The sequence below is a fragment of the Penicillium atrosanguineum genome, assembly GCF_028827265.1.
Source record: "Penicillium atrosanguineum strain IBT 20685 chromosome Unknown utg000005l_segment0_segment0, whole genome shotgun sequence".
In the NCBI taxonomy this organism is placed as follows: Eukaryota; Fungi; Ascomycota; class Eurotiomycetes; order Eurotiales; family Aspergillaceae; genus Penicillium; species Penicillium atrosanguineum.
The window spans coordinates 1,642,581-1,668,437 of record NW_026623137.1 but is presented as its reverse complement, the minus strand read 5'-3'; the positions used below and the strand labels follow the sequence as shown (position 1 = coordinate 1,668,437).

The window sequence follows — 25,857 nt, the reverse complement described above, 5'->3', positions numbered from 1 at the left end:
GGCGATCGGGGTGGTTTAGGCTCTATTTTATTTCAACTTATTTTTGATCGGGTATGTTTAGATAATTATCTTGAAGAATTCACGGTGTGACATTTGAATTCTCAAGTATGGATATCCAACTGTCATGGTCTAATTTGTGGACCACAGCGCTTAGCCGACGCCGTCACATAAGAGGTCTTCTTTGATGCTGGACATGAAAAGAATGTGCCCTGGATAAATCTGAATGGAAAAAACCAACTTAGAAGGAAACCAGTCACGAGAAATGACAACAGTCTAAGATCTAAGAGAGAAAGAAGAGAGAAGAAAAAATAGGCCGCGTACGGGACGAGACTAGCAAGCGGCCGTCTAGACTCCATACTCTGCGGGTTGCCCCATTCAATCCAGACCACAGCTCTTCCTCCCTTTTTGTTCTCCCACACTTACTTTCTTCCCCCCCCTTCTCAACTCCCTCCCATCTCCATTCATCCTCATTTCTGCTATCGCTCAGAATGGTTGTCGCTACTATCAAGTACGCGCCCCCTCCTTGCCGAGCCCCCCTCTTTGGGTCTAACCATCTTCTAGGTGTGTCGTGGTGGGGGACGGTGCTGTAGGAAAGACTTGCCTGCTCATCTCCTACACAACCAACAAGTTCCCTTCGGAATATGTGCCCACCGTCTTTGACAACTACGCTGTGACTGTGATGTAAGTTCATTCCTACTCTCGCCCGCCAAATCTCGAGTCTGAGAGCCTCCCCCCCCCAAATCCACCGAAAGAAGAACACCTCTAACTCGACTCCTCTAGGATTGGTGATGAACCCTATACCCTTGGCCTCTTCGATACCGCCGGTCAGGAGGATTACGATCGCCTGCGCCCGTTGTCGTACCCGCAGACCGACGTCTTCCTGGTCTGCTTCTCTGTGACCTCACCCGCATCGTTCGAGAACGTCCGCGAGAAATGGTTCCCCGAAGTCCATCACCACTGCCCCGGCGTCCCCTGCTTGATCGTTGGCACCCAGACCGATCTGCGCGACGACCCCAACGTTCGTGAGAAGTTGTCCCGCCAGAAGATGCAGCCCATCCGCAAGGAAGACGGTGATCGCATGGCCAAGGAGCTCGGTGCCGTCAAGTACGTTGAGTGTTCTGCTCTGACGCAGTACAAGCTGAAGGATGTCTTTGACGAGGTATGAAATGTCCCGTTTCTTTTGCGCGATTTTCCGGAGCGCTTGAGGGGTTGCGACTCCGTCTCCCGTTCCACACCGCTAACTGGTCTCTGCACAGGCCATCGTCGCCGCTCTCGAGCCTGCGCCCAAGAAGAAGAGCAGTCGCTGCCGCTTGCTGTAAACCTTCTTTCTGAATATTTTAACAGGTGAGTTTTTGCTTGCGCGGTGAATTACGGGATTCGCCGGTTGACACGATATGCTTGACAGATACGACGGAATGAACCTGTTTTGCTTTGTGCTTTTTTTTTTTGGGGGGCAAACTGTTTGGTCGGATCGAATTACTGAGTTATTTGCATGCGGATAAAAGAAGGGGTTCTTTTTCTTGTTATGAGCTAGCGTTGCTATCTGAATCGTTTCGACTACCGCGTCCCTGACGACTCGATCTGCCTCGTGCTCGAACAATCTCCCTCGGTCTGCGCGATCTCCCAGCTTCGACTTCTCGGACTCGTTTGAACCTCCTGCCCCTCGCCCCCTTTCTCTTTCTTTTTGGCTTCGCCTGGCTGCGCTCATCTCCGACCTGCCAATTCTCGACCATTTGCTTCGCCATACCCCCGATCCCGAATCCTCTCCTTCACAGCGACCGCGAGTTTCGACCTATCTCCTCCCTTTCTCGTGTCTCCGAATCCTCGACACCCCCGACACCCCGAATCCGCTCTTCGTAATTCCCGTTCCGTGCTTTCAACCTTTCTCTCGTCTCTCGGCGTTGGACGTCAGGGCGTCGTGTTTTTGGCTGGCCGATGATTTCCGTCCCTTTCTCTCCCTTCTCTTCTCGTCCTCGGCCTCGCACCTTCGGATCTCTCGAGTTTGCTGTAACCATTCCCTCAGACCCGGCTTTATTCTCTGCATGCGTATTATTGCGATCTTGACGGATTTATTCTTTCTAAGCATTACTGTTCTTCTTTGCCGGTCTCTCTCTGCTCGTGCAGCTTTATCCGAGAGCAAACCCATTCTGGATCTTAGAATGCTGCGCAGACAGAGGTCTCCAACCAATTCACATGTTCTATGACGATCTTGGTTCCTCGTAGACGGGTTTCCGATGTGCGGAGTGGACTGAACTGGGCATAATACCAGATCAATGAGTGACGGGAGCCTTGGATCAGTTAATCTTATATCCGAACGCAGCAGTAGCTTGGTGTTCATGTGTTTCATGTTGGGACCCGCTACTTGAATCATAAGCAAATTCCATGTCATATGGCATTTCGTTCATTCTCTTCTACAATCGTGTGTCTCGTATATACTACAATCCATATCCCCGAGCCTCAACCTTTTCGGAAACTTAGAGCTCATCCTTGAAAACCTTCTCAGCACCACCAACAACACCCTCAACAACGGTACCAGGGGCCTCATTCAGGCGACCATACCATCCACCCAGATCCTCATCAACACCAGACTTGACCATGCTAGTAATAATCTCAAACGCAACCTGCGCCGCCGCAAGAGCAGTAGTCTCACCCTTATTATCATAGGCCGGCGACACCTCCACAATATCCGCACCAACCAGATTCAACTTCTCCAAGCCGCGCAGAATTCGAATGAACTCGCGTGTAGTCCAACCACCGGGCTCAGGTGTACCAGTTCCCGGCGCTGTCGACGGGTCCAAAACATCGATATCAACAGAAAGATAAACAGGCTGCTCGGGATCAAGCCCAGTGCGTGCAATAATCGTATCAACAACGCCCATGGGACCGAGCTCATCAATATCATCCGCATGAATCCGAATAAAGCCCTGCTCAGGTCCCGGGTTCGTATAATCCCCAGCATCAACACCAGTCAACCGGGTGCGAAGTCCAGCATGCGCAGAGGTAGAGTTACAAATCAATCCTTCGCGACTCGCCTTGTGGAAGAAACTTCCATGGTTAAACTGCGTCTGCTCACTCTGCCAATACGCAGAATACCGCACGGGATTCCACGTATCAAGATGCGCATCGAAATGCAACACCGTAATCGGCTTCTGATAAATCTGGTACAAAGCCCTAAGCGCCGGCAACGCAACACTATGATCACCACCAAGCGTAACGAGCTTGGGATGTCCGGTCCCGATGGAATCGCCACCCTTAGGCGCCTTGTTCACCGTCTTGCGGGATCCGAGCTCCAAGAACGCCTCGTACATCTGTCGCTCCGCGAGACCGTTGTCGAACGGTGTAATCGGGATATCACCGCAGTCGGTGATCTTCGCCCAGGATTGGTAGGGGTTTATGCCGGCGCGCGTATTGTACGATGTGCCAGCCATTTGGCGGGCGGAGGCAGCGCGGATGGCGCGGGGGCCGAAGCGGGCTCCCGGTCTGTAGGAGACAGCTGTGTCGAATGGGGCGCCGATTACGGCGATGTCATAGTTCTCTGAGGGCTCGATGAGACATTTCACGGGCTTGAGGTGGGCGAAGCTGGCGATGCCGGTGAAGGACCACTGTAGTATGGGTTAATATCTTTATTGGCAAGTGTTGGAGGAATTGATTGGGATTCAATTCCATTCGATGGAGGAACTTACCTCCTGATCCCACTTCTTCAATAGCTCTTCGCGCTCGTGTTCGGGGACGACTTCGGCGTCACCGTGATGGGCGCAGGAAGTAGCCCTGCTGGCCAGCGCCAGCAGACTCACGAGAGACTTCCAGGCAGGCATGACTGGAATATGTGTAGAGGAGACTCGAGTAAAGTAAAGGAGGGATTAAACAGGGAGTGGAATATATAGTAGTATTCTTCAATGTTCTCCGGCGAACTTCCTAATCAGCGCTATCTAATCAGTGCATGTAAAGGGAAAGACGAGCAGATCGGCCCCGCCAACCTCCGCCCGAGCCATTCCGTGGTCCAAAGTCGTGCAGACCTTCCCTTCTTGGACCCTTTTCTTCCTCCTCTTCGTGTATCGACACTTGAAATGCCATGCGTCGAGTTGTCGTGACGGGTTTAGGCGCAGTCACGCCGCTAGGTGTTGGTGAGTCGCTAACCCCCCCTGTTATTCATCGTTATTTCCTTTTCTATGCCCATTGCCACCATTACGCACCCTCAACGCCAATGCAACTATCACGCGCGATGTGCATTTTTCACCTAAGTCCAACATAACCCCGGACTTAGAGCTTCGGAGCTCGCAGAAGAAAAGAAAAAAACTTGCCGCGGTGTCTCCACACTGCACCTCCGGATGGGGAAGGTCTTGACAGCCAATGACGGGGCGGCGACATCGAGCTTGACTCAAAACAGAAGGGCCATGAGAAGGCCGTTGTATTGCAAATGATAGAAGCTAACCACTTCTGGTGTGATGCGCAGGTGTTCGGCGGACTTGGGGCCGTTTGTTGGAGGGTCATTGCGGTATTGTTAATGTGAATCATCGTGATGCGAGGTTCAAGGAGCAGCCTTGTCAGATTGCGGCTGTTGTGCCGAAGGGCAGTAGGCATGAGGGTGGGTGGACGGCTGCGGAGTGGTTGAGTCGAGACGTAAGTTCTTTTTCCGATTTGGGGAGTGATGGGGATCGTGATAATGGTTGGATGTGTGCTGATGCAAAGAATAGGAGGAGCGCAAGATGGCTTTGTTTGCGCAGTATGCTATGGCTGCTACTGAAGAGGCTCTTAATGATGCTGGATGGAAGCCTGAGCCTTTTGAACAGAAGGAAGCTACAGTATGGTACTTGACGTTGTTGCTGTTGGATGGTTACTAACTTGCATAGGGCGTATGTCTTGGCTCGGGGATCGGCAACTTTGATGAGATCTATAACACTGTCGTCGCTTATGAGAAAGGCGTATGTGTGGTATCCATGGTCATGGGATTACACCTACTAACTATCTGAATAGGGCTACAAAAAAGTGAACCCGCTGTTTGTACCCAAGTTACTCATCAACCTGGGCGCTGGACACATCTCTATGAAGTATGGATTCATGGTATGTTCTATCTATTATGAAGGGTTACCTTAGCTCACTCGCATAGGGACCGAATCACGCAGCAACAACTGCTTGCACGACCGGCGCCCACTCCATCGGTGATGCTGCCCGCTTCATTGCTTGTGGCGATGCAGATGTGATGGTCGCCGGCGGCGCTGAATCTTGTATCCACCCCTTAGCCATCGGTGGCTTTGCTCGGGCCCGCAGTTTGGCCACGGACTTCAACGATAACCCAGAAAAGGCATCTCGCCCATTCGACGCTGACCGCCGCGGTTTCGTCGTCGGCGAAGGTGCAGCCGTGATGATACTCGAGGTAAGTCCATGCTATCAAATCAGTTGTGGCAAAAATACTGACGCATGGGTCCAGGAACTGGAACACGCTCGTGCTAGAGGCGCAAATATCTACGCCGAACTCAAAGGATACGCCTGTTCCAGCGACGCACACCACATGACAGCCCCTAAAGAAAACGGCGAGGGCGCCTACATGGCAATGAAAAAGGCATTGAAACAAGCCCAGCTGCCCCCATCAGCCGTCGACTATATCAACGCGCATGCAACTTCAACAATTGTTGGCGATTCCGCTGAAAATGCCGCTATCAAGTCCCTTCTCCTAGGACCGAATGGTAAGCAGAAGGCAGCAGATGTCAATGTGAGCAGCACCAAGGGCGCTATTGGTCATCTTCTCGGCGGCGCGGGCGCTGTTGAGGCGGTGTTCAGTGTTCTTGCTATCCAAGATGTGAGTATCTCAACAAGAATAAAGAGATATGATATACTGACAGTTTTATAGGGTGTTATGCCGCCTACTATTAATCTGAATCGCCTGGCGGATGGGTTCGATTGTAATTATGCGCCTCATCATGCGCAGCAGCGGAAGATCGATGTTGTTTTGACAAACAGCTTTGGATTTGGAGGGACAAACAGCTCGCTTTGCTTTGCGAAGCTTAAAAAGTAGAGAGATAATCATGTACCATATTGCCATGTTTTGAGCGTGTACCATATTCGACATCGATGCTTTAGACAGTGGGTTTTTGCCATTCTATCATGTCTACTTTCAGTCTTAAACTGTCTGTCTATCTGGAATGAACCTCAACCTTTCCTTTTATTCTTGAAGTTGACGTTTCTTGTGTCGCCTGCCCATAGCGAGAGAGGCACGTGACTCACCAAATGCGGAGCCCCAGCCGACGTCAATCCCGGAGTCCAATGTGTACACCACCCGATTTGATCCACCCTGGCGCAACCAAATTCCCTAAAATAGTGCCAGCGAGCAAATCTCAGTCTCAGGGCCCCTCCATTTTGCCCTCACCATGGCGACGAACGGCAACTCCGGTCGAGGTAAGCGTCAACCCGATCCCCTCGAGCGCGACTTTGGAAACCGCGCTGGGATGAAATACCGATGGACGAGGGGTCTGCAATGGAATAAGAGCTAACTATTTGATCGCGTGACAGGATCGGGTAGCCTTGTTGATGCATCAGGCTATAAATTTACTGATAAGGATACGAAGCCGGGGAAGATGAAGGTTAAGAAGACGTCCAAGGTCTTGGCGAAGAAGAAGGCGGATGGTATGCACCTTTCCATGGCGCTGTCATATTTGCTCAGAGCTTACTTTCTCTTTGTGCAGATGCTAAGGACGGTCCCCTCGATACTTCGCCTAATTCTTCACCTCTACCCAGGCTGGATGACAAGATTGCGGCCTCGTTTCCTACCGGTAAACCGCACCAGGAGGATCTGCTGGAGACCATTATCTGCAAGCATTGCAAGCGACCAGTGCTGAAATCCAGCGCGTCGGAGCATATTCGTGGCTGTTTGAAGGCGAAGCAAGAGAAAGCGCGCAAAAAGAAGGAGGCACGCGACGCGGCCAACCGAGCGAAAGCTGGTGACGACGACGACTTTCGTGATAAAGTGGATATTGGTGATGACGTGATGACCGGCCAGAAGAGCGCCAAGAAGAGCGCTGTCAAGGCAACCGAGGACCACAAGAAGGGAAAGAAGCGCAAGGCTGACGAAGACGACAAGGAGCCTAAGAAAAAGAAGAAGAAGGATGAGCCTAAGGCTAAGAATACGAAGGCTAAGGGTCCCGTTGATGTTGAGAAGCAGTGCGGTGTTACATTGCCCAATGGTGCTCAATGTGCTCGCTCTTTGACTTGCAAGAGCCATTCCATGGGTGCCAAGCGCGCGGTGCCTGGCCGTTCGCTACCATATGATATGCTGCTCCAGCAGTATCAGAAGAAGAACCAGGCTCGTCAGCAAAGTAAGATATTTGCCGAGAATTTTTGTGATGGTCAGACAGCTAACATTTTCTACAGAGGCTGCCATCGATGCCAATGCGCCTTTGCAAGAGGACATTGAAACCAATGGACCAGTCGACTCTGATGAAGAGCGCGACTCGGTTATGGCTGCTATTGCACGCTCCAAGCCAAAGCCTCTGGCCGAACACACCCTAATCAACTCCAAATCCAAGTACCGCTATGTGCGAATCAAGGAACAGATGCTCCACGCTATTGGCGGACGCGGAGGCGGCGGGCTCTTCTCCACAGACGACAGTCAACCTTTATTTGGAGGAAGTATTTTCCAGCCCTTCGACCCCAACGTGGACGCATCCTCATCCCCAATGCTTCCCGGTGCAGAATCAGTGGATGCCGACGGGTCCAGGAGAACCCCAGTACAGGGCACGCGCAAAACTCCCGTGGCGATGGCTTCGTAAGGTGCTTGCCGCTTGTGATGATTTTATGACTTTTGGGATTTTGGGTGCTTCGCTTTCTCGGCCTTCATGGTGCAGATGCTGGCGTTTAGGGCGTAGGATCCGATACATCCTTTTTCGCTCGTCTGGTTCTTTTTGATGACTTGGATGGGCTGGAACAGGCTGGTTCTGTTTTCTTTTGGTGATGATATGATACCCCGGCTGGTGATATGTTTCACTCAGTAACTATTTTGCAATGGATGTTTGTTCTTGATTCATCTTTATGGGTAAATCTGTATCTCGGTGTTCTTCCATATACTCATATTCCTGGGTTCTCAGCGTAAGGCCTGTACACTCGACCTCGATCAACCGTGATATCACATGACAGCCGCATAGGGCACCAAGGCTGTCAGGCATCAAGGCATCAAGGCATCCAGGCATCCAGGCAGCAGGCAATCTATCCCAGCTCCGCCGTTATCCCAGCTCCGCCGCACGTTGTTTGAGACCTTCAACCATGTCGCAAGCCTGATTTGACTGCTCAGTCGAGCTTCTCTCACAGTGAATCCATCTTTGAAGCAGAATAGAACTCATAGACCATTGCGTGGGCGCGCGCCCTTCGCCTTCGCCTCCAATTTACAGCGACCTCCCAAAGCCTTGCTCCCACCCTGATTCTCCAGCGCCCCTCGAGGCAGTCTTCGGATTGCCAGAAAGTGTTTGCGAGCTTCCTACAACTCGATTCGCCCACCCTCTCCAATATCTCACAATGAGTCACGCCGTCCCCGATCTCGACGTGATAGGCATCAAAGCCGATTACGACCTCGCCGACCAGTTCCGTCGTGAAGTAGCCCAGCTCCTCGGCCGCACCAATCTCAATTTTCCCGGCGCGCAACCCGTCAGCTTCTCGTCGAAACACCTAACGGAACTTCAAAAGGAGGATTACTATGTCTGTGAAAAGACGGACGGCATTCGGTGTCTGATGTACTTTGCGCGCGGGGATGATGTCGAGCACCCTGAAATCCACTACCTGATCGATCGGAAGAATGAATATCGCTTTGTCCCGGGCTTGCATTTCCCTCTACCAGATGACGACACGTTCCAATCATTTCACGTCGACACGCTGGTGGACGGCGAGCTGGTCAACGATACCTACCCAGACGGCACGCATCAGCTCAAGTTCCTAGTCTTCGACTGTCTCGTGCTAGACGGACAGAGTTTGATGCACCGCACACTTGACAAGCGACTTGCCTATTTTAAAGTGAAAGTGCTCGAGCCCTACAGGGCCATGTACCGCAAATTCCCCGAAGAAAAGGCCCATCGGCCCTTCGCAGTCGAAGACAAGTCTACGCAGTTCAGCTACGGCATCGAGATGATGTTCCGCGAGATTATCCCCAAAGTAAAACAGATTCATGGAAATGATGGTCTGATTTTCACCTGCCGCAGCACACCCTACCGCATCGGCACAGACGAACACATCCTGAAATGGAAGCCTCCGTCCGAAAATACCGTCGACTTCCGCATGCGCCTTGAATTCCCCATCCTGGAGCCCGACACCGAGGACGAGACGGACGGCATCTCCACCCCATACCCAGACTACGACGCCATCCCCATCTGCCATCTATTCGTCATGCTCAACGCAGGCGAGTACCGCCATTGGGGCGAGATGCACATCACCCCGACAGAATGGGAAGATCTCAAAGCTCTGCGTGTCCCGCTCGACGATTCCATCGTCGAATGCTCCAAAGATGAACACGGACATTGGCGCTACCACCGTCTTCGCACCGACAAAATGGATGCGAATCACATTTCTACAGTCGAGAAAGTTCTCGAGAGTATCGAAGACCGCGTCACAGAAGACGATCTGATCCGCATTGCCCCTGCTATCAAAAATGCGTGGAAGAAGCGCGCTTCCATGGGGTCCGGCGAGGGCAAGCCGCGTGCAATGTCATCAATGAATGGGAATGGAGTTAAGCGGAAATTCGAGGAGTGATGAAAGACAGCTCTTTCATCTCTTTCCTGGGTTATGCATCATTTGCAAGGCGCCCGGTGTTGGTTTGTTTCTATTTTCTGTGGAGCTGAGCATGAAAAGATCTCAGTGCAATAAGGTGGATGTAAAGACGGTGTTTATGGCCTTTGGACTCGGTCCTTTCTCTTTGAGTTGAAATGTATTACCTGCCTATAGCCTGGGATAGGACCTAAACGCTCGGATGCCTCCAGGAATTGTATTTTAATGCCGCAAATGCCTGTTTTAAAGCTGAAATCCTTGTAGCTCTGAGTTCCGTGACAAGACTCTCTCATTAAACATCATCTCTGGCCAAGTAGCTGCTCCGCGACGCCTACAGCTAGGCCAGGAATATTATACAAGTGGTCCTAAACAGGCGGCCGTGACTGACCACACGTGTGATATTCAGAGCCATCTGGAGGGATACCCTGGAAAATGAGTTAAAAGGGCTTTAAATATGTCTAAACAAAGGTGCCCAGAAAGAGGTCGAGGGAAAGCTGAAGAAACAAATGTAGAGTCCCCATTATATTATCTTCTCTTCGCAATGATCAGAGCCCACTATCCTCGCGAACCGCATCGTCGAAAGAAGATTTTCAGCCGCATTCGAATGAGCATGGATTGTACCACCATGGAACAACTTTGTAGCATCCCTACCAATATATTCCAGTAAGAACTTCTCTCCACCGGGATGACGACCCACAAAGTCCTCAACATCATGAGCGACACCGTCGATGACAAGCAAAAAACGCCCATTCTTGACATGCTCAGCGTACTCGTCAAAGCTCAAGATCGGAAGCTCATTGATCAGAGTCGCCCAAGAAATCTCCTGACGCTGGAGTTCCAATTGTCGTTGAGCCTGCTGGAATTTTCCCTTTTGGATCTCATTTTCTGGGAATCGTTTCAGGTCCGAGGCAAGGTTGACTTTCTCACAGAGCCAGATGAACCATTTCGTAGGATCCCATTGAAACCACCTGATCCCATTGCGATAGTCGATCGGAAACTCATGATGGAAATTATGATACCCCTCTCCCCAAGTAATGAGCGCAACAAACCAGCAATTTCTCGGCGAAAGACGACTTGCAAAAGGCTGATCCCCAACCCAATGCGCGAGAGAGTTGACACAGAACGTCCCCTGCTGGATTATGAACAAACGGATGCAACTCGCCCATATGAACCCTCCGGCAAAGTCGCCATACTTATAGCCGCAGAATAAAGTAGGGAATACATAAACAGTCAGAAATAGCAGTGCCAGGTAGTATTTACGCTGCCACATGACGATCGGATCACTCGTGAGATCTTGCAAGTCCACCCGGCCTGTTTGCTCGGGTTTCCGTCTAATGACGACCCATCCATAATGGGAATAGAATAGGCCCTTTTGAGCAGAGTAGGGATCTCTATCGGTGTCCGTATAACGATGGTGTGCTCGATGGTCTCTACACCATGTCCTAATAGAGGCTTGTCCCGCACTAGCGCCTAGGATTGCTAGGGCAATTTTCAAGAAGGTCCCGGCCTTATAGGCCCGGTGAGCCCACAAACGGTGATACCCTGGGTTGTTGGTCAATGTATAGTCCCGATATGGAATATATAAGTGAGAGACACTTTACCTGCAGTGACACTGATGCCAGAGCATGTTGCATACATGGCGGCAAAAATTGCGGTCTGAGATTGTAGTGGTACCCATAGAATGCCAAAAATTATTGCGATGATGGGGATTCCGCCTGTGAACCATAGAATAATCCAGTGGATTCGGTGACTCAGGGCCCTCATGTCTCTTATCACCTTGCTCAGGGTGGACATAGGGTAAGGGGCGGCCATTCTGACAGTACAAACTAAGGTAAAAGCAATGTTAGAGAGGAATAAGGGCCCGAGAGATGGGATGTTTATGAGACAATTCATACAAATCGACCGGTGTTTTGATATGGTCGTATGAGCTTGCTTCTCGCCGGCTCTCAACGAGAAAAGGAGAACAAACGGCAAAAGAAGGGCTTTGAGAACTAATTCAAGATCAACAAGGAAGATGTGAGAGATCAATCTAACTGAGAAAGCCTGGGGTCCTATAGAAAAGAAACGTTGTCCCCGGTCGTCCTGAAATTAATAGTCCCGACGCCACGCAACGCCGGCATTCTGCAAGATGCAAGATAGCTTATTCATTATTTAACAGGGGTCTCAGAGGCCTTGTATAAGTATCGCAACGTTGATCTAGTTTTTGGAAGGTTTGGTGGCGCCAATCTATTGTGTATTGTTTTTCAGAATCCATGAACGGCATCTACAAGTGAGAGAAGATTCCATCGGATAGTGCTCTTGAGGCATACTATTAGAAAGTTAGATTAAATTCATCCGGCCTCGTGGTTCCTGTCAAAGCTGAGTACTTTACTGATTGTTCTGTACTTTAAACTAAGTGGCTTTGCTTCTATCACATCTTCCCAAGCAAGGGACCCATGCAGTGTCAGTCACAGAATGAAATTATGATCCGCGCACGCAGTGATTCAATAGTCAGACAGATCTGCATGAAATGAAAAGTAAGATATTTAGATTAATCACAAAGGGTTCCCCAATGTTGTTGACGCGCCCACTTTCCGATTATCCCATCTTGTGAAGTCAACAAGATGGAGACGCCAACCTCGGAATTCGAACATGAGAGCGACAAGAAACAGGGATTCGTCGTTGAACAGGTCATCGAGAGTCAGCCCAAGTTCTCGATTTCGAAACAGGATGGGTTGATCCTTCTGGCAATGGCCAGTCTGAGCTTGATGGCAGCGCTGGACGGGACGTCTATCTCGGTTGCTCTGCCGGTATCGCATCTGAGTCCTTTCTGTATAACCTTATTGTTGACACGAAGTGCATCTAGACCATGTCTCATGAGCTGGGCGGAACCACAATAGAAGCATTTTGGACAGGAACCTCCTTTACACTTTGTTCCGCAGGTGCGTCAATGACAACTGATATAGAGCCCATACTAAATGAACATCAATTCAGTCTTCCAGCCGGTATTCTCGTCATTGTCGGATTTGTTCGGTCGAAAACCATTGGTGCTTGTCGCGATAGCATGGTTCACCATCGGAGCAATCGTGGCTGGAGTCGCCAATAACTTCACCCACATGCTCATCGGTCGGTCTTTGCAGGGCGTTGGAGGAGGGGGAATCATCACCCTCACCGGTATCCTCATCGCAGATATTGTGCCTCTCAGTGAAAGAGCAAAATACTTTGGAATGCTCAGCGCGATTTGGAGCTTGGGAACAGTGGTAGGACCTGTCATTGGGGGCTGCTTTGCAGAGAAAGTCACATGGGTAGGAAGGTTTCTTTCCATCTTATGGCTTTTAATAACAATTTATCCCTAGCGGTGGATCTTCTATATCAATTTCCCTTTCATAGGAATCGGGGCGATCCTGGTCGCTTGGTCGTCTAGCTTACGGATCCGGAAGGCCTCTTTCACTGCGCAGGTGCGAAAGATTGATTTCATTGGGATCGCACTGTTTGTTCCAAGTTCCGCTTCATTCTTGATACCCTTGACCTGGGGAGGTGTCTTGTACCCCTGGGACTCATGGCACACCCTGGTGCCATTGATTATCGGGTCAGTCGGACTCGGCGTGTTCGCGATCTATGAGTGGAGATTTGCGCAACAACCAATGATCCCACCAGCGATCTTTCGCAATCGAACAGCCCTCATATCATTCGCGGGCTATGCAGTCGTTGGCCTACTCGTCTGGTGCTGTCTGTATTTCCTTCCCCTCTACTACGAAGCCGTGAAAGGATTCAAACCTATCATGTCCGGAATTGCCCTTTTCCCCGAGACATTCACTGTCGCCCCAAGTGGAGTGATTGTCGGCCTTATTATCAGTCGAACGGGTCAGTACTACTGGGCCGTTTGTATCGGGTGGTTTCTCTCGACTATTGGAACGGGCCTGTTATGTCTATTGGATGTCAACACCGGCACCATCACCTGGATATTCTTGAATCTCGTGCCTGGCGTCGGCATTGGGATGATCCTCCCCTCCGTCGCACTAGCAGTGCAAGCATCCGCAACGGCTGAGAATCTCGCGATCGCAGTGGCAACATCCACTTCCTTCCGAGGCTTTGGACAGTCTATCGGTGTGGCGATCGGGGGCGTAATCTTTCAGAACCGAATGAAGAGCAATCTATTGCAGTATTCTACACTACGGCCATTGGCGGATAAATACAGTGGCAATGCGGCTGGCGCGGTGAACATGATCAGGGAGATGCATGATGACCTGGTCAAAGGGGATCTTAAGCAGGCTTATGCTGATAGCCTGAAGATTGTGTGGGCATTTTGTTGTGGTATTTCGGGGTTGATGTTTTTCATCAGTCTATTTACAAAGTCTTACGATTTGAACCGGACTCTTGTTACGAAGCAAGGCCCTGAAAAGGCGGAGGTACATGAGCAAGAGAGCGAGGCTGTTCATGGTTGATGCCAACCCTATCCTCCTCGGATTGGGATCACGAAGGAAATGGAAGAGCGGATAAGATGTACAATTAGCCAACGAGTAGACAGTCTAATTAGTCCCATACATTTTCAATTTTAGGTTGGCATGCAGTGAAAGTCGAAAACAGAGAGCGGTACTTTCGCGGAGATGGGAGTGTCTCGCAGTTTCGCGCGTATACAATACCGGAGATAATGCGACAGACCCAGAAATAAAGGTGTCTTTTCTAAGAATGGGGCTATTTGAGACTTTCCAGGGACTGAGTAGCCGTGTTTCTTAAGTACGACCCGAGAAACAATGCGTGTGGCCAGAAGAGAATATATTTTCGGCTCTTACTATGCGCTCTAGATTGAGGCATATAGATGAATGTCGCACCGCCTTTGAGAAGGTCATGATATAACTGAATATTTGATTCACGTGTATCAATCCTGGGTAGTCTGAAAACCAACCCGCAGAGCCTCAATGGAAATCACATCAGCGGCCCAGAATATCCAAAAGACCTTTCTCTTCCAAATGAAGCTCCTCGTCTAGCTTGACCCATAGTTTTGACCTAGAATCAGGGTCATTACAATGCCACTGCTGCGACGCTTCCCAAATACGATTGATATACAGTCCCCCGCCTCTACCGTTCTCCGCGCCCACACCCTGCTTCTTAGGATCCGGCCCAAACTCAGGACTAGTAGCCGCATGGGTAATAGCCAAGCTACCCTGCTGTGAATTGATGGCAACATAGTGTAAGAGGAAATCCAGAACTGAGCGAGGACCAGACCCAAGTATACTCTCGAGGTTTTTCCAGATACCCGAGGCAACGAAACCGGGGTGAAGGCCGTTGATCGTGATGTGGAGGTACTCGGGATGCTTGAGGAGCCGAGATTGCAGCTCTGCAACCCAAATCTGGAAATAGAGCTTGTTATTCGCATAGGGATTGCCGCTCATCTCTGGGCCGCCGTTGAAGTGCTCCAGATCAAAGTAGCCGAGGTGGTGTAAGCATGAAGTTGAGCAGATTATGCGAGGCTGCGAGCTGCGAGCTAGAGACGGAAGGAGTCGGAGAGTCAGTAGAACATGAGACAAAAAGTTGACCTAAAAGTTTAGTTTGGCTTCGCGGATTCAGATCAAGAATAAGACGAACCTGGTGAACCAGCTGGAACCCATCCGTCGTCATCGTCAAGTCATTGTGTGCGGAAGACGCAAGGCCAGCATTGTTACAGAGGATATCCAAAGCGCGATCAGTTTCCAACCATCTTCGACAGAAAATCTCGATGCTGTTGAGATCGGCCATGTCAATCTCCCACCATTCGATCGTGGATGAATGACCGTGCGCCTCGGCGATGTCCTTGCATTCCTTGAGGGCGGCTGTAGGATGCAGCTCCCACGCAGGCGGCTCACGGCAGGCGAGAATTAGATTCGCACCCCATGCTGCGAAGGATTTGGCAGCTTCAAATCCAACGCCATTATTGGAACCGGATATGATTATCCATTTCCCTGTCAGATCGGTGCCGGGGACGTGTTGCTCGGTAAGGAAGGTGCTATTTGTTCCCCTCAAGCCTTGGAGGAGATCGTAGAGACGATACAACGGTGATAGAAGGGCAGCCATCGTGATGCTAGATGGATATCAAAGGTAAAGAAAAGGGATCCAACATGAGTTGAGGTTGGGAAACAACGCTATGCCTCAAGCGGCTTATCCCCGCTCAGGATCCTTGATGTCAGCTTTGAGGTAATAGCGTTGCCTGGGCCCAAAGCGTCAGGGTATTTGTGAACCTCCGAGGTCGAATAGCGCTGTCATCAGGAGGCACCAAAGTTCTGCCTGAGGTGACTAAAGCTCATGTGGAGAACATCGCCGACCCCGCAACATTAGCATCCGCCACCTTCAAATTCAGCCTCAGCTGCTCTCCAACTCGAACTCCTACTCTTCTCTACACTCAACATACTCCACAATGACCGACTCACCGGATGTGCCAAACTCCCAAAAGGCCTTTGTGCCTCTCGGTACGTTGCCTCCCCTCCTACCCGTCAATACAAAACTAACAACCACCAGAAAACAACCCCGAAGTAATGTCCCACCTAGTCCATCAACTTGGTCTCCCACCAAACTTCGGCTTCACCGACGTATTCTCAATCGACGAACCCGATCTCTTAGCCTTCGTCCCTCGCCCCTCCCACGCCCTCCTCCTCGTCTTCCCAGTAAGCTCCACATACGAAGCATCTCGTACAAAAGAAGACAGCACCCTCCCCGAATACACCGGCACGGGCCCTTCTGAACCCGTAACCTGGTTCAAGCAAACAATCCGCAACGCCTGCGGTCTCATCGGCCTCCTCCACGCCGTGGCGAACGGCGAACCCCGACAACACATCACGCCCGGTTCGGACCTCGATACTCTGCTGCGCGAAGCAGAGAACCTGACACCTATTGCGCGGGCGGATCTACTGTACGACAGTAAGGCGCTTGAGAGTGCGCATGCCAATGCGGCGAGGTTGGGGGATACGGCGGCGCCGGAGGCAGAGGATAGTGTTGATTTGCATTTTGTGGCGTTTGCTAAGGCGGGTGGACAGCTTTGGGAGCTTGACGGGAGGCGGAAAGGGCCTCTGGCTAGGGGGGCGCTTGGAGAGGATGAAGATGCTTTGAGTGAGAAGGCGCTTGGATTGGGCGTTAGGAGGTTTTTGAGTACGGAGGCGGCTGGGGGAAATCCGGACTTGAGGTTTAGTCTGGTTAGCTTGGGTCCTGTGTTTGATTAGAGGTCTGTATTGTCAGTTGAGATTAAGGGCTACGTTCCCTAGAACCGGTTGATCTTCATTGAAGCAAAATTGTGCTTCATTGCTCATGCAGTCTATATCTATTAACTATCTATATATTCGGATATACGCCGAGGAAGCAGATTATCGCTTTGGCTCAATCTCCTGGCCAAGCTATTTCCCCTAAAAGCATTATTACTTGTCGAAAATCTCCGTTGGAGTCCCGACTCTAGTCTCAGAAGTCGAATCATCGACAATAACTCTCTTCTCATCTTCGACACCCCTCGTCACAGACTGATCCGGCTCCGGGGGGAACCCCCCTGAGTCCCTAGCGTCAAAAATGGCACCAAGAAAAGTGAAATACCAGCTGCTGCCGCAGCATACCAGTAAACGGCCAAATAAGGCCTAATGGCCGGAGTCGAGGCGGTCATCTGATTCGCAATAGCACTATTGACCGATGTAGCAATACCAAGACCAAGATTGTTGCAAAGCTTGGAAACGGTATTGAAGATACCACCGGCAATAGACTGCTGCGAAGGAGGCAGCGAAGACATGACATACATGTTTGTCACATTGAACTGGATATCGGCGCCGACGACGACGAGGACGAGAGCCGGGAAGATGTATGCCCAGTAGATGGCATCTTCTTTCATGAAGCTGAGAATCAAGAAGGAGGCTGTGTATGCCAGGGCACCGATGCCGGTCAAGAGCTTGTTGCTGACGCGGTGCAGGACGAGTCCACAGACTACATTGACCAGCACACCGCTGACGACCATTGGGAGAAGGCGAACAGTGATGTCGAGAGCAGTTAGGTTCTTCACTTCTTGCAGATAGAGTGAGAGATAGAAGGTGACTGCCGAGAAGCCCATAAAGCCAAGACAAAATGTCGCCATAAGAAGAGAAAAGTTGCGGTCTTTCCATACCCACAGTGGCATCAAAGGGTTTTTAGCGATCGATTGCCAGTATAGGAATCCACACAGAAGGAAAAATCCAACGATGAACAACGCCAGAACGTAGCCAGTGCGCCAACCGTCGACAGCATCTCCTGCTAATCTATAGAACAGTCAGTAAACCATCCGAACAAAGGCCAGAAAGTACTCACGACAGCGAACTCGAGAAGAACGCAAACCCAACAATGACCAATGCAGTTCCCAGCAAATCAAAGCTCCTAAGCGCGTCCATACTAACCGGCGTCCTCGTAAATCCATCAGCCGGCACAGTCCAAACCGTCAACACCGTAAATATAGCATAAATTACAGCCAGAGCCCAAAAAGACGCCCGCCAATTATACTCATGCGACGCAACACCCGAAATAATCATGCCGCCCACGAATCCAAGCGGGTTTCCAGCACTGAAGCACGCAAACGCGCGATTCTTGCGCTTCGATGGCTTTTCATAGACCGCTCCGAGGGCGCCAACAGCTGGTGGAACTACAGCCGCGGCGAAAATGCCCAGAATGCCAGAGAAGACATCCATGTAGATAGCGTTCGTCGCGAAGCCCGCAATCAAGAGCGAGATAGTGAATCCAGCCATACCGATAATAAAGAGACTTTTGCGGCCGAACATATCAGCCAGTTTGCCAAATGTCAGAAGAAAAGCGCCGCTGCTTAGACTGTGACGGAAGGAATTAGCTTGTCGCATGGTTTTTATCGCCATCATCTCGCGAGCTTCAAAAGCTTCAGAAAGAAGAAACTCACGAAGCGCCTGCATTAATCCACGTAATCTCTGCAGAATTCATCGCCAAATCTTTCCCTATACTCGCCGTCACGCCAACGATACACCCCTGGAAGAAAGACTGCTGTCCAATGGCCATAGTCGCCGTCAAAACGAACAGACACTCTTGGAAAGTGGAGCTAAAGCATTTCGGTCGCGATGCATGGTCAAGTTGCTCGTCCGTCGCGAGTGTGACCTCTGGTCCCTTTTCATGATCGTTTTCACCCATGCTGAAGGCTCAATTCGGCTGTCCAATGCAGCGAAGGTCCAGAGCAGTGCAAGAGGGAGGGTCGGAAATGCCGAGATTTTGCCTTTGATTGCGACAGCGGAACCGGGGGGGGGGAAATTGGGGCTCACGGGTGGGTTATATTCGGGGGTTCCTAGTGCTAAGTGGGGGCTTCCATTGTGTTTTATATTTATTTTTTCTTAATGGATGTATTCTCCTGTTTACTCGGTTACATTTGCAGATCTGCGACTTGCATTACGGACTCACCGCAAGTGCAAGTGCTGAAAAATCGACCTTTGTCAGCGGCGGGTGAGTTCCGCGATTATGAGGACTTTGTTGGCTTTGGGGTTAGCGCCGAACGCGGCTATGATGGTAAGATGGAATCCATTGGCTTGGGTATGGGGCGAACACGACCGTGTTACAAAGATGGGATTCATTGGTTTGCCTCTGAGAAGGAAGGGAATCATTAATAATTTCAACGGACACGGAGCATCATAGTAGTCATTGCGGTGAGATTCGAGATGCTAAGATTGAGTTCATTGGCTTTCAGTCCAAGGTCAACCCACTCGCACCACTGGAGCTGAATCTGTTCGCTTGATTCCAGGGAGATTCAAACTAACAATTGCACCATCATGTGAGAGTAGAGCGATAGTTAGATTAAAATCTTCGTCCAGGTTCATGAAACCTTGTTGATAAGTCTACACGTGGATGATCCAGACGTCAATAGAGACCATAGTCATTCAGGAGTATATGTCTCACCCCTCAACCCAACACTCCCTAGCATTAAATTTAATCACCTCATTCCCAGCCGCGCACCACCCCGCCGTCAAGTTCCTCGCAAAGACCTCGAGCGCAGTATACTGTTGTACACTCCCATCCCGTGCGAAGAACAACCGCTCAAATAACCCTTTCAAGTTAGGCTTCCGCGAGTGGAGATCTGGGACTGCAGCGATGAATCGTCTTTTGGGGACACAGGGATCGGGTTCAAGTGATTTGCATGAAGAGAAAGGGATCTCCGGCTCTGGCACTGTTACTGATACTGGCTCTCGTCGACCGATAACCAGTATCTCATATGGTTTTCTCCAAAGCCCATTTACTGGAGAAACAGGGTCCCCGTTAGCGGTGATTTTTATCCAGATCCATTCTTCGACGACAGTGAAGCCCGTGCTGGTTAGGGAGTCATAGGCTGTTTGGCGGGATTTTTCGGAATTTGTTGTCCAGATTCCTGCGAGGGATAATTGGCTTTGTGGATAGCGGTATAAATTATTGAGTGGGGGTGTTTGATCCGAAGTGAATGCGTGCATGTGGAGAATATCTTGGAGTCGTTGGGTGAGGAGCTCGTACGGGTGTGTGCTGTAGTGGCCGCTGCGACGGACGGAGCGGTTTGGCCATGGTGGGTCGAAAAGGACGAGATTGAATTTCTGGGTTGAGGGGAGACCTGTGATTGGGAAGGTGGATTTGGGGCGTGGTTCTGATATGGGGATTGTACAGAGTATGAATTGGGATTCTGGAGGGATGATATACTCAGATGGAGCGGGTTCAATTCCATCGTGACAGTCAGCCTTCAGTAAAGCTGGTTGAGACGATGGATTTCTTACGATGCCATCGAGTGAAGATATTGACTCGAACACATTGGTCGACGTCGAGGATAGAATCGTTGGTGGACGAATATTGGGAGCAGCATGGTGACTCCGGGATACTTTTGCCGTTGAAGATCCTTTAAGTAGATTCTGAGTGCGTTTCTCCAATGTCGCGTACTCAGGCTCAGCTCTCCGTTTCCTGGTACGGGGTATTTCCTCGTCGGAGAAATGTCGTGGCCGACACCACCGCGCGCCACGATATTTACCCCGGATACCGTGTAGTGCGCTCAGGAGCAGAGGCTGGATTTCATCATGGAAGAGCTTCTCGTTCGTCGGTACCTGCTCAAGCAGCCTGGCGCGCGCGGCCTCTGTCTTGGGCTCACAGGATCCCGCGTAAGGTGATTCAAGCGGTGGGGCTGAGAGGATATGTTTTCTGGAAACATTCCTCCCGGGCTCCAAGTCCCCTGCTGAGGTGCCGGCAGTGCCGTCTCTGGGGTCGGGAGTCAACCCCTGAGCTTGAGCGATTGAACTTGGAATGTCGATTATGAAGACCGTGTTTGGTTCATTGTGATAGAGGATGGACTGATCCTCCGGGCTGGTCATCACAGCGACATGAATGGTGTTGGAAAGTTCAAGTCCTACGGAAGCGTAACTTAAATCCAGGCGGAGTCAATAGCAGTGGAGTCAGAAGTCACACGAGTTAACCTCGACTTTTTACATTCCAATAAACATTTGAGTAAAAACTATGAGCGTGTCGATTTCATACAGGCATCTTCGGTCAGATACATGGTCATTTGAAATTATCCAAATACATTCAAGTGTCACATCGACCTCGACATCGACACCGACACCCAACTTTTTAAGACACCTTCTAATCCCACCCCACTCGCAGCGGCGAACCAGCGTCCACAGGAGCGAAGAAAGGGAAACTCCCATCATCAAAATCCACAAGGTAGCTAGATAACCCGCTGAATCTCCATGATAAGACGGCCAAAAGAAAAAAGACTCGGAAAATGAATTTATACAGAGATGGAAGGCAGGAAAAGAGATTAAAAAAATCATACGCAACGATCAGCGCTAGGACAGCGTTAGCGTGCTGCTTGCCCAGGAGATCCTCACTGGTGCCCACTCACCCGTCCTCGGCGGCCCCCTTGGCCCTGCACTGGTTGGCCCTGAGGGTAGAACTGCGGAGAGTATTGGTACATCTGCGCAGGGTTGACTACCGGGCTGAATTGCTGCGGGGGGTAGTTGGATTGGCCGAGCATCGGGTTGGGGCTCATTTGGCCGGGTCCGGATAGCGAAGAGGCCTGCTGGTTCTGCATGGAGCGGAGGTTGTCGACGGACCCTCCGGGATAGCCAAAGTTGGCACCGGGCATGCCTCCGTACATGCCTCCGGGGGAGACACCGCGGGCCTGGGCAGCGAGGTAGTTCTGGTACTGCAACTGTTGCGGGGTGAGAGCGAGACCAGGGTCCTGGAACCCGCCGTTGAGGCCGCCCAGTCCATTCAAGGGGTTGCCATATCCGTTGATGCCGTTGGAGTATGGATCAAGAGGGACGTTATTCTGGTCGGCTGACATGGGGCGCACGTCGGACTGGCCAAGCATGTTGGGAGCAAATTGGCCGCTGTACTGTCGCTCCAAAGACGGTTGGGATGGGAAGTTCGTGCTTCCGTGGCGAGAAGACTGGCGGTGCTGCGTCTTCTCGGGGGTGGAAGAGTGGCTGGTTCCATGCTCCCGGCCATGATGTTCCCGGCCGCTTCCACGCGAAGACAGACCAACTTCATCCATCAAACGCTTGTAGCCTTGGCTGGGAGAAGCCTTCAGCTTGGTGAGAACCTTCGAGACATTCTTCACGACCTCCGATCGCATGGACTCATCAAAGAACGGAGTGGTCAAGACCTTGAAGATCAAGGTTGCACCGGAGGTTTGGTCACTCAGAATCTTCTCCAAGACTTCATCACCGGGGCTAAAGAAGAGAGCCTTGAGAACGATGTCTCGGGCTTCAGCCTCGTTGCGCTGGTTGATGACCTTGAGCACAGTAAGGTAGGCAACCTTGTGGGTGCAGAGGTGCACAAGGTGAGGAACAAGTCTGGGAGCAAGAACGGTTCGGCGGCGGGGGAATGTACAGGTGTCGAGGAACCAGGTGAGCAGGAGAGCGCCGTTGGCATTGGTTGCCAGCTGCACGCTGTGAAGAGCGATAGCAGCCGCAAGTGCTCGCTGCTGATCCTTAGAGGCGTGGTGGCTTTCCAAGCAGGCCCGCATCGCTCTGGCACCGAATCGTCCTTGGGAAATTTCCCACATCCGGCTCAACATGGTCTCAAAGATGAAGTCATTAAAAGGTGTGCCGAACCGCAGGCAGCACTGGAGGACATAGTTTCCGTACTGGTCCAGGAAAAGAGGGACCACGTAGGGACGAAGGGCATCAACAATCATGTTCATCTGGCCGGGTGTCTTCGCAACGTCGATGATCTTCTGGGCGGCCCAAGTTCCGTTCTTGTGGACACCGATCTCGGCAAGGTGGGGTGCAATATGCGCGAGCATCTGTTCCTTGGTAGACTCGGAGCAGAACTCGAACATCTTCTGGACAACAGTGTTACCCAGGTAATCAGAAGACAGCTCCGCAATCTCAGGAAGCATAGCACCAGCAGTCTCTTCAATCTCTTGAATGGAGCAAGCGCCGTTGTCAATGCGTTTGCGAATATCACGCAGTCGAGGAGCGTCAAACATGCGAGACTGGCTGGGCTCAGAAACCGTAGGAATCTCATCCTCGTAGGCTTCAAAGGCGATAGAGATTTGGATACTGTTGGTGATGTTGTGTAACTCCTCCTCGGTGGCGCCAAATTCTTGGACAATGTCAAGCATCTCGGGCATCAGATCGATCAGAGCAGGGATCTGAGGCACGACCCCGAGGCCTGTCTGTGCCATACCATCAGATGCAAGGTTAGACTTGAAGTTGGGATCGGGAGTAGGAGACGATTGAATGCCATTGGTACCGGGAGTCCCAGCGGCGGAAGTGCCAGGAACCTTAGCATAGCCAATTCTGACAGGTCCCGCGCCAGGGAAAATCTCCTTGCCGTTAAGAAGCGACTTCGCCTGGACAGCGGCCTCAATGCGCTCGAAGTTGACAAAGCCACAGTTCTTGTGGGTCAGCACGCGAGTAGACTCAATCTTGCCGTACATGCCGAAGATGGCCTCCAGCGAAGTCACAGTAGTCGACACGGGGATGCTGCCAATCCACAGAGCTCGAGTAGGACCGTCCTGATTGTTCTCGTCTGTCATGTCACCCGGTTGACGCAAACCAACCCCGGAAGCACCACCCCCCAGCCCCAACATTTGAACTGCCTCCGACAGTTCATCATACTCACCATTTTCAGCGATCTGCAAATCGGCAGCACTGAAGCTGTTATCGAGACGGGAGGGGGTTGCGAGGTAGTTACGGATGGAGGACCGCTGCGGAGGAGCCTCCAGAATACCGGCAGTCCGAGCTCGGGGCCGGTTGACAGAGGCGTGGCTAGCAAAGGCCTGGACTGCAAGGTTGTGCTGATGAATCTGAGCTTGCGTGGCGGCAAGCTGAGCAGCTGTAGCAGCTGCAGTGGGTGTGAGGTTACCCGAAGGGATCTGAGAATAACGGCTCTCATACTCCAGATCCTCATCATCCGCATATTTCTCCTTCGCATTGACCGAGTATGATCGGAATCGATTATTGTTCTTCATCATCGCCAGCTCGGCCAGGAGTGGCGGCAGCTGAGCCTGCTGTTGCTGTTGCTGTTGCTGTTGCATCAAAATCTCCATAGAAGGTCGTGCCAAGTTCGCCCGTGCCTGCTGAGGAGTCTCCGCAAGGCCCAGGTAGTCCAGCGTCTTCACATCGGAATCGGCGAGACCGTTACCGGAGTACGACGATTGGCTTGGTGAGGTAGGGCCTTCGGAAGAGCGAATACTGGTTAGAGTTGTGGCGCGCTCGCGTCCCCAGCCCGAAGAGAACAATGATGAACCGAAGGGGTTGCTGCCGGAACCTAGCAAACCGCTCCTCTGAGGCATCGAGCCAGCTCGAAGACGGGACTGTAGCGTATTCGGGTTGGGCGCACCGGCCGAGGTCGCGATTCTGGCACTCGAATCCGTTGCGGGGATACCGGGGGGTCGGAAAGGGCTGGTAGACGGCGTTGGTCGGGATGTTTGGGACATGAATGGCTGCTGGAGGTCGTGTTCATTCAGTGTGCCCATGGGAGGGAATCGCGAAGGAACGGTGCCCGCTCGAGCTCGGCGACCCGAGCTGCCGATCGCATCATTGGTGGTAGGGATCAGATCGGGAAAGCTGTCCTGGTTGGGGGATTCGGGGATATTTTCACGGAGCGGGGTTGAATGGCCGCTTGTGGGAGGGCCCCATATGCTGGGGGAGATGCCTTCTTGCGCTTGGATTTCACGAGCCCTTTCAAATCACATTCAATGTCAGACCAGTCCCGATTTCCGGCAGGTGTAAGCTACTTACCGCTTCGGGTACAAACGTGTCCCCAACTCGTGAGAAGGGGAGCCAGCCCCCAGCCTCGCACCACCAATCGAGCCCGCGGGACCGAATGGTGCTTTTGAGGCCCCATCACTGGGAGAGCTTCGCCCTGTCGATGTGCCGGACATGGGCTGAGTGGTCGGGATGTAGTTGAAGTTCATCTGACCCTCAGGGCGCGAAACCGGTAACATTATCGATTATCTCCTTCTGCCTTTCTGGAAGACAGACTCTATCTCTTCCACTCTAATAGCTCGATACAGGTGCCAGAAAGGACTGACAGAGTCAAAAAACTCAAGGTATAGAAATCCTGCTTAGAAGCGGTTGTGCGTCGTAAGCAGCATGTAGTGGAATCGAATCAATGTGCGGTATGCAAACTCCGACGGACTCGAGGATGTCGAGGTAATGTGATAAAACGCCCTGTTGAGCTGAGATTCGACGTCAGTGGTTGCTCGATGCGATTATTGCCACGCCTTGCGTTTCCACGGCGCGGAAACGAGGGAGGGGTCGATAAAGCGCCTCCACGGAGTGTTGGAAAAACACGAAAAAAAAAGGTTATGGAAGATGGATGGCGCTCCGGTCGAATTTATCTCAAAGTTCCACAAAACTAACCGAAGAATGTTATGATGGGGAAGATCGTGGTGATTCGCCCGAGTGTAGATGTGACGATCACTGGCCGTTGCCCAGAGTGATGGAAACGGGCGGAAAGAACCTCGAAACGGTACGATCGGAGATCAAGAAGGGCTCGAAAAAGAAGGATGCATCAAAGGAAGTCCGGACACACAAAAGGAGCGTCAAGTGAGGACTAAAAGTAGAGGGGAGACCGAAGGGATCGAGGTGGCTGGAAGGCTGGTTAGTCGGAGGCGAAGAAGATCAAAGATTAGAGGAGTCACTAACCGAGCAGAATAATAATGCAAGAAAATAAGAGAGGGGA

At 51.4% G+C, this 25,857-nt stretch overlaps 12 protein-coding genes across 12 annotated transcripts; 6 read left to right on the top strand and 6 right to left on the bottom strand.

The window, feature by feature from the left end:
- Nucleotides 1-488: 488 nt before the first annotated feature.
- On the top strand, nt 489-1,319 carry cdc42 (Rho family GTPase CDC42; the record flags this gene model as incomplete). The annotated part of the gene is made up of 4 exons (XM_056886937.1): nt 489-508; nt 562-681; nt 781-1,159; nt 1,257-1,319. 4 exons carry the CDS (start codon nt 489-491, stop codon nt 1,317-1,319), a joined length of 582 nt encoding a protein of 193 aa, XP_056740586.1.
- Nucleotides 1,320-2,474: 1,155 nt separating this feature from the next.
- On the bottom strand, nt 2,475-3,815 carry N7443_006880 (agmatinase; the record flags this gene model as incomplete). Its single annotated transcript, XM_056886936.1, has 2 exons — nt 2,475-3,602; nt 3,684-3,815. 2 exons carry the CDS (start codon nt 3,813-3,815, stop codon nt 2,475-2,477), a joined length of 1,260 nt encoding a protein of 419 aa, XP_056740585.1.
- Nucleotides 3,816-4,072: 257 nt separating this feature from the next.
- On the top strand, nt 4,073-6,013 carry N7443_006879 (putative beta-ketoacyl synthase (Cem1); the record flags this gene model as incomplete). The annotated part of the gene is made up of 8 exons (XM_056886935.1): nt 4,073-4,124; nt 4,454-4,620; nt 4,695-4,802; nt 4,851-4,922; nt 4,975-5,061; nt 5,108-5,374; nt 5,429-5,797; nt 5,849-6,013. 8 exons carry the CDS (start codon nt 4,073-4,075, stop codon nt 6,011-6,013), a joined length of 1,287 nt encoding a protein of 428 aa, XP_056740584.1.
- Nucleotides 6,014-6,365: 352 nt separating this feature from the next.
- N7443_006878 (deubiquitination module subunit SGF73) lies at nt 6,366-7,763 on the top strand (the record flags this gene model as incomplete). The annotated part of the gene is made up of 4 exons (XM_056886934.1): nt 6,366-6,393; nt 6,508-6,621; nt 6,681-7,310; nt 7,366-7,763. 4 exons carry the CDS (start codon nt 6,366-6,368, stop codon nt 7,761-7,763), a joined length of 1,170 nt encoding a protein of 389 aa, XP_056740583.1.
- Nucleotides 7,764-8,502: 739 nt separating this feature from the next.
- On the top strand, nt 8,503-9,726 carry N7443_006877 (mRNA guanylyltransferase; the record flags this gene model as incomplete). The annotated part of the gene is made up of 1 exon (XM_056886933.1): nt 8,503-9,726. One exon carries the CDS (start codon nt 8,503-8,505, stop codon nt 9,724-9,726), a length of 1,224 nt encoding a protein of 407 aa, XP_056740582.1.
- Nucleotides 9,727-10,261: 535 nt separating this feature from the next.
- On the bottom strand, nt 10,262-11,553 carry N7443_006876 (acyl-CoA desaturase; the record flags this gene model as incomplete). Its single annotated transcript, XM_056886932.1, has 2 exons — nt 10,262-11,283; nt 11,343-11,553. 2 exons carry the CDS (start codon nt 11,551-11,553, stop codon nt 10,262-10,264), a joined length of 1,233 nt encoding a protein of 410 aa, XP_056740581.1.
- A 791-nt stretch (nt 11,554-12,344) lies between these two features.
- N7443_006875 (uncharacterized protein) lies at nt 12,345-14,165 on the top strand (the record flags this gene model as incomplete). The annotated part of the gene is made up of 4 exons (XM_056886931.1): nt 12,345-12,530; nt 12,587-12,662; nt 12,715-13,025; nt 13,077-14,165. 4 exons carry the CDS (start codon nt 12,345-12,347, stop codon nt 14,163-14,165), a joined length of 1,662 nt encoding a protein of 553 aa, XP_056740580.1.
- A 486-nt stretch (nt 14,166-14,651) lies between these two features.
- On the bottom strand, nt 14,652-15,771 carry N7443_006874 (Calcium-transporting ATPase 1; the record flags this gene model as incomplete). The annotated part of the gene is made up of 2 exons (XM_056886930.1): nt 14,652-15,257; nt 15,307-15,771. The coding sequence occupies 2 exons, from the start codon at nt 15,769-15,771 to the stop codon at nt 14,652-14,654; spliced, it is 1,071 nt and encodes a 356-aa protein (XP_056740579.1).
- A 340-nt stretch (nt 15,772-16,111) lies between these two features.
- N7443_006873 (ubiquitin carboxyl-terminal hydrolase) lies at nt 16,112-16,910 on the top strand (the record flags this gene model as incomplete). Its single annotated transcript, XM_056886929.1, has 2 exons — nt 16,112-16,163; nt 16,213-16,910. 2 exons carry the CDS (start codon nt 16,112-16,114, stop codon nt 16,908-16,910), a joined length of 750 nt encoding a protein of 249 aa, XP_056740578.1.
- Nucleotides 16,911-17,194: 284 nt separating this feature from the next.
- N7443_006872 (uncharacterized protein) lies at nt 17,195-18,849 on the bottom strand (the record flags this gene model as incomplete). Its single annotated transcript, XM_056886928.1, has 3 exons — nt 17,195-17,960; nt 18,010-18,519; nt 18,605-18,849. 3 exons carry the CDS (start codon nt 18,847-18,849, stop codon nt 17,195-17,197), a joined length of 1,521 nt encoding a protein of 506 aa, XP_056740577.1.
- A 752-nt stretch (nt 18,850-19,601) lies between these two features.
- On the bottom strand, nt 19,602-21,029 carry N7443_006871 (MT-A70 family; the record flags this gene model as incomplete). The annotated part of the gene is made up of 1 exon (XM_056886927.1): nt 19,602-21,029. The coding sequence occupies one exon, from the start codon at nt 21,027-21,029 to the stop codon at nt 19,602-19,604; it is 1,428 nt and encodes a 475-aa protein (XP_056740576.1).
- A 512-nt stretch (nt 21,030-21,541) lies between these two features.
- On the bottom strand, nt 21,542-25,117 carry N7443_006870 (putative RNA binding protein Jsn1; the record flags this gene model as incomplete). Its single annotated transcript, XM_056886926.1, has 2 exons — nt 21,542-24,851; nt 24,912-25,117. 2 exons carry the CDS (start codon nt 25,115-25,117, stop codon nt 21,542-21,544), a joined length of 3,516 nt encoding a protein of 1,171 aa, XP_056740575.1.
- Between the last annotated feature and the right edge of the window lie 740 nt (nt 25,118-25,857).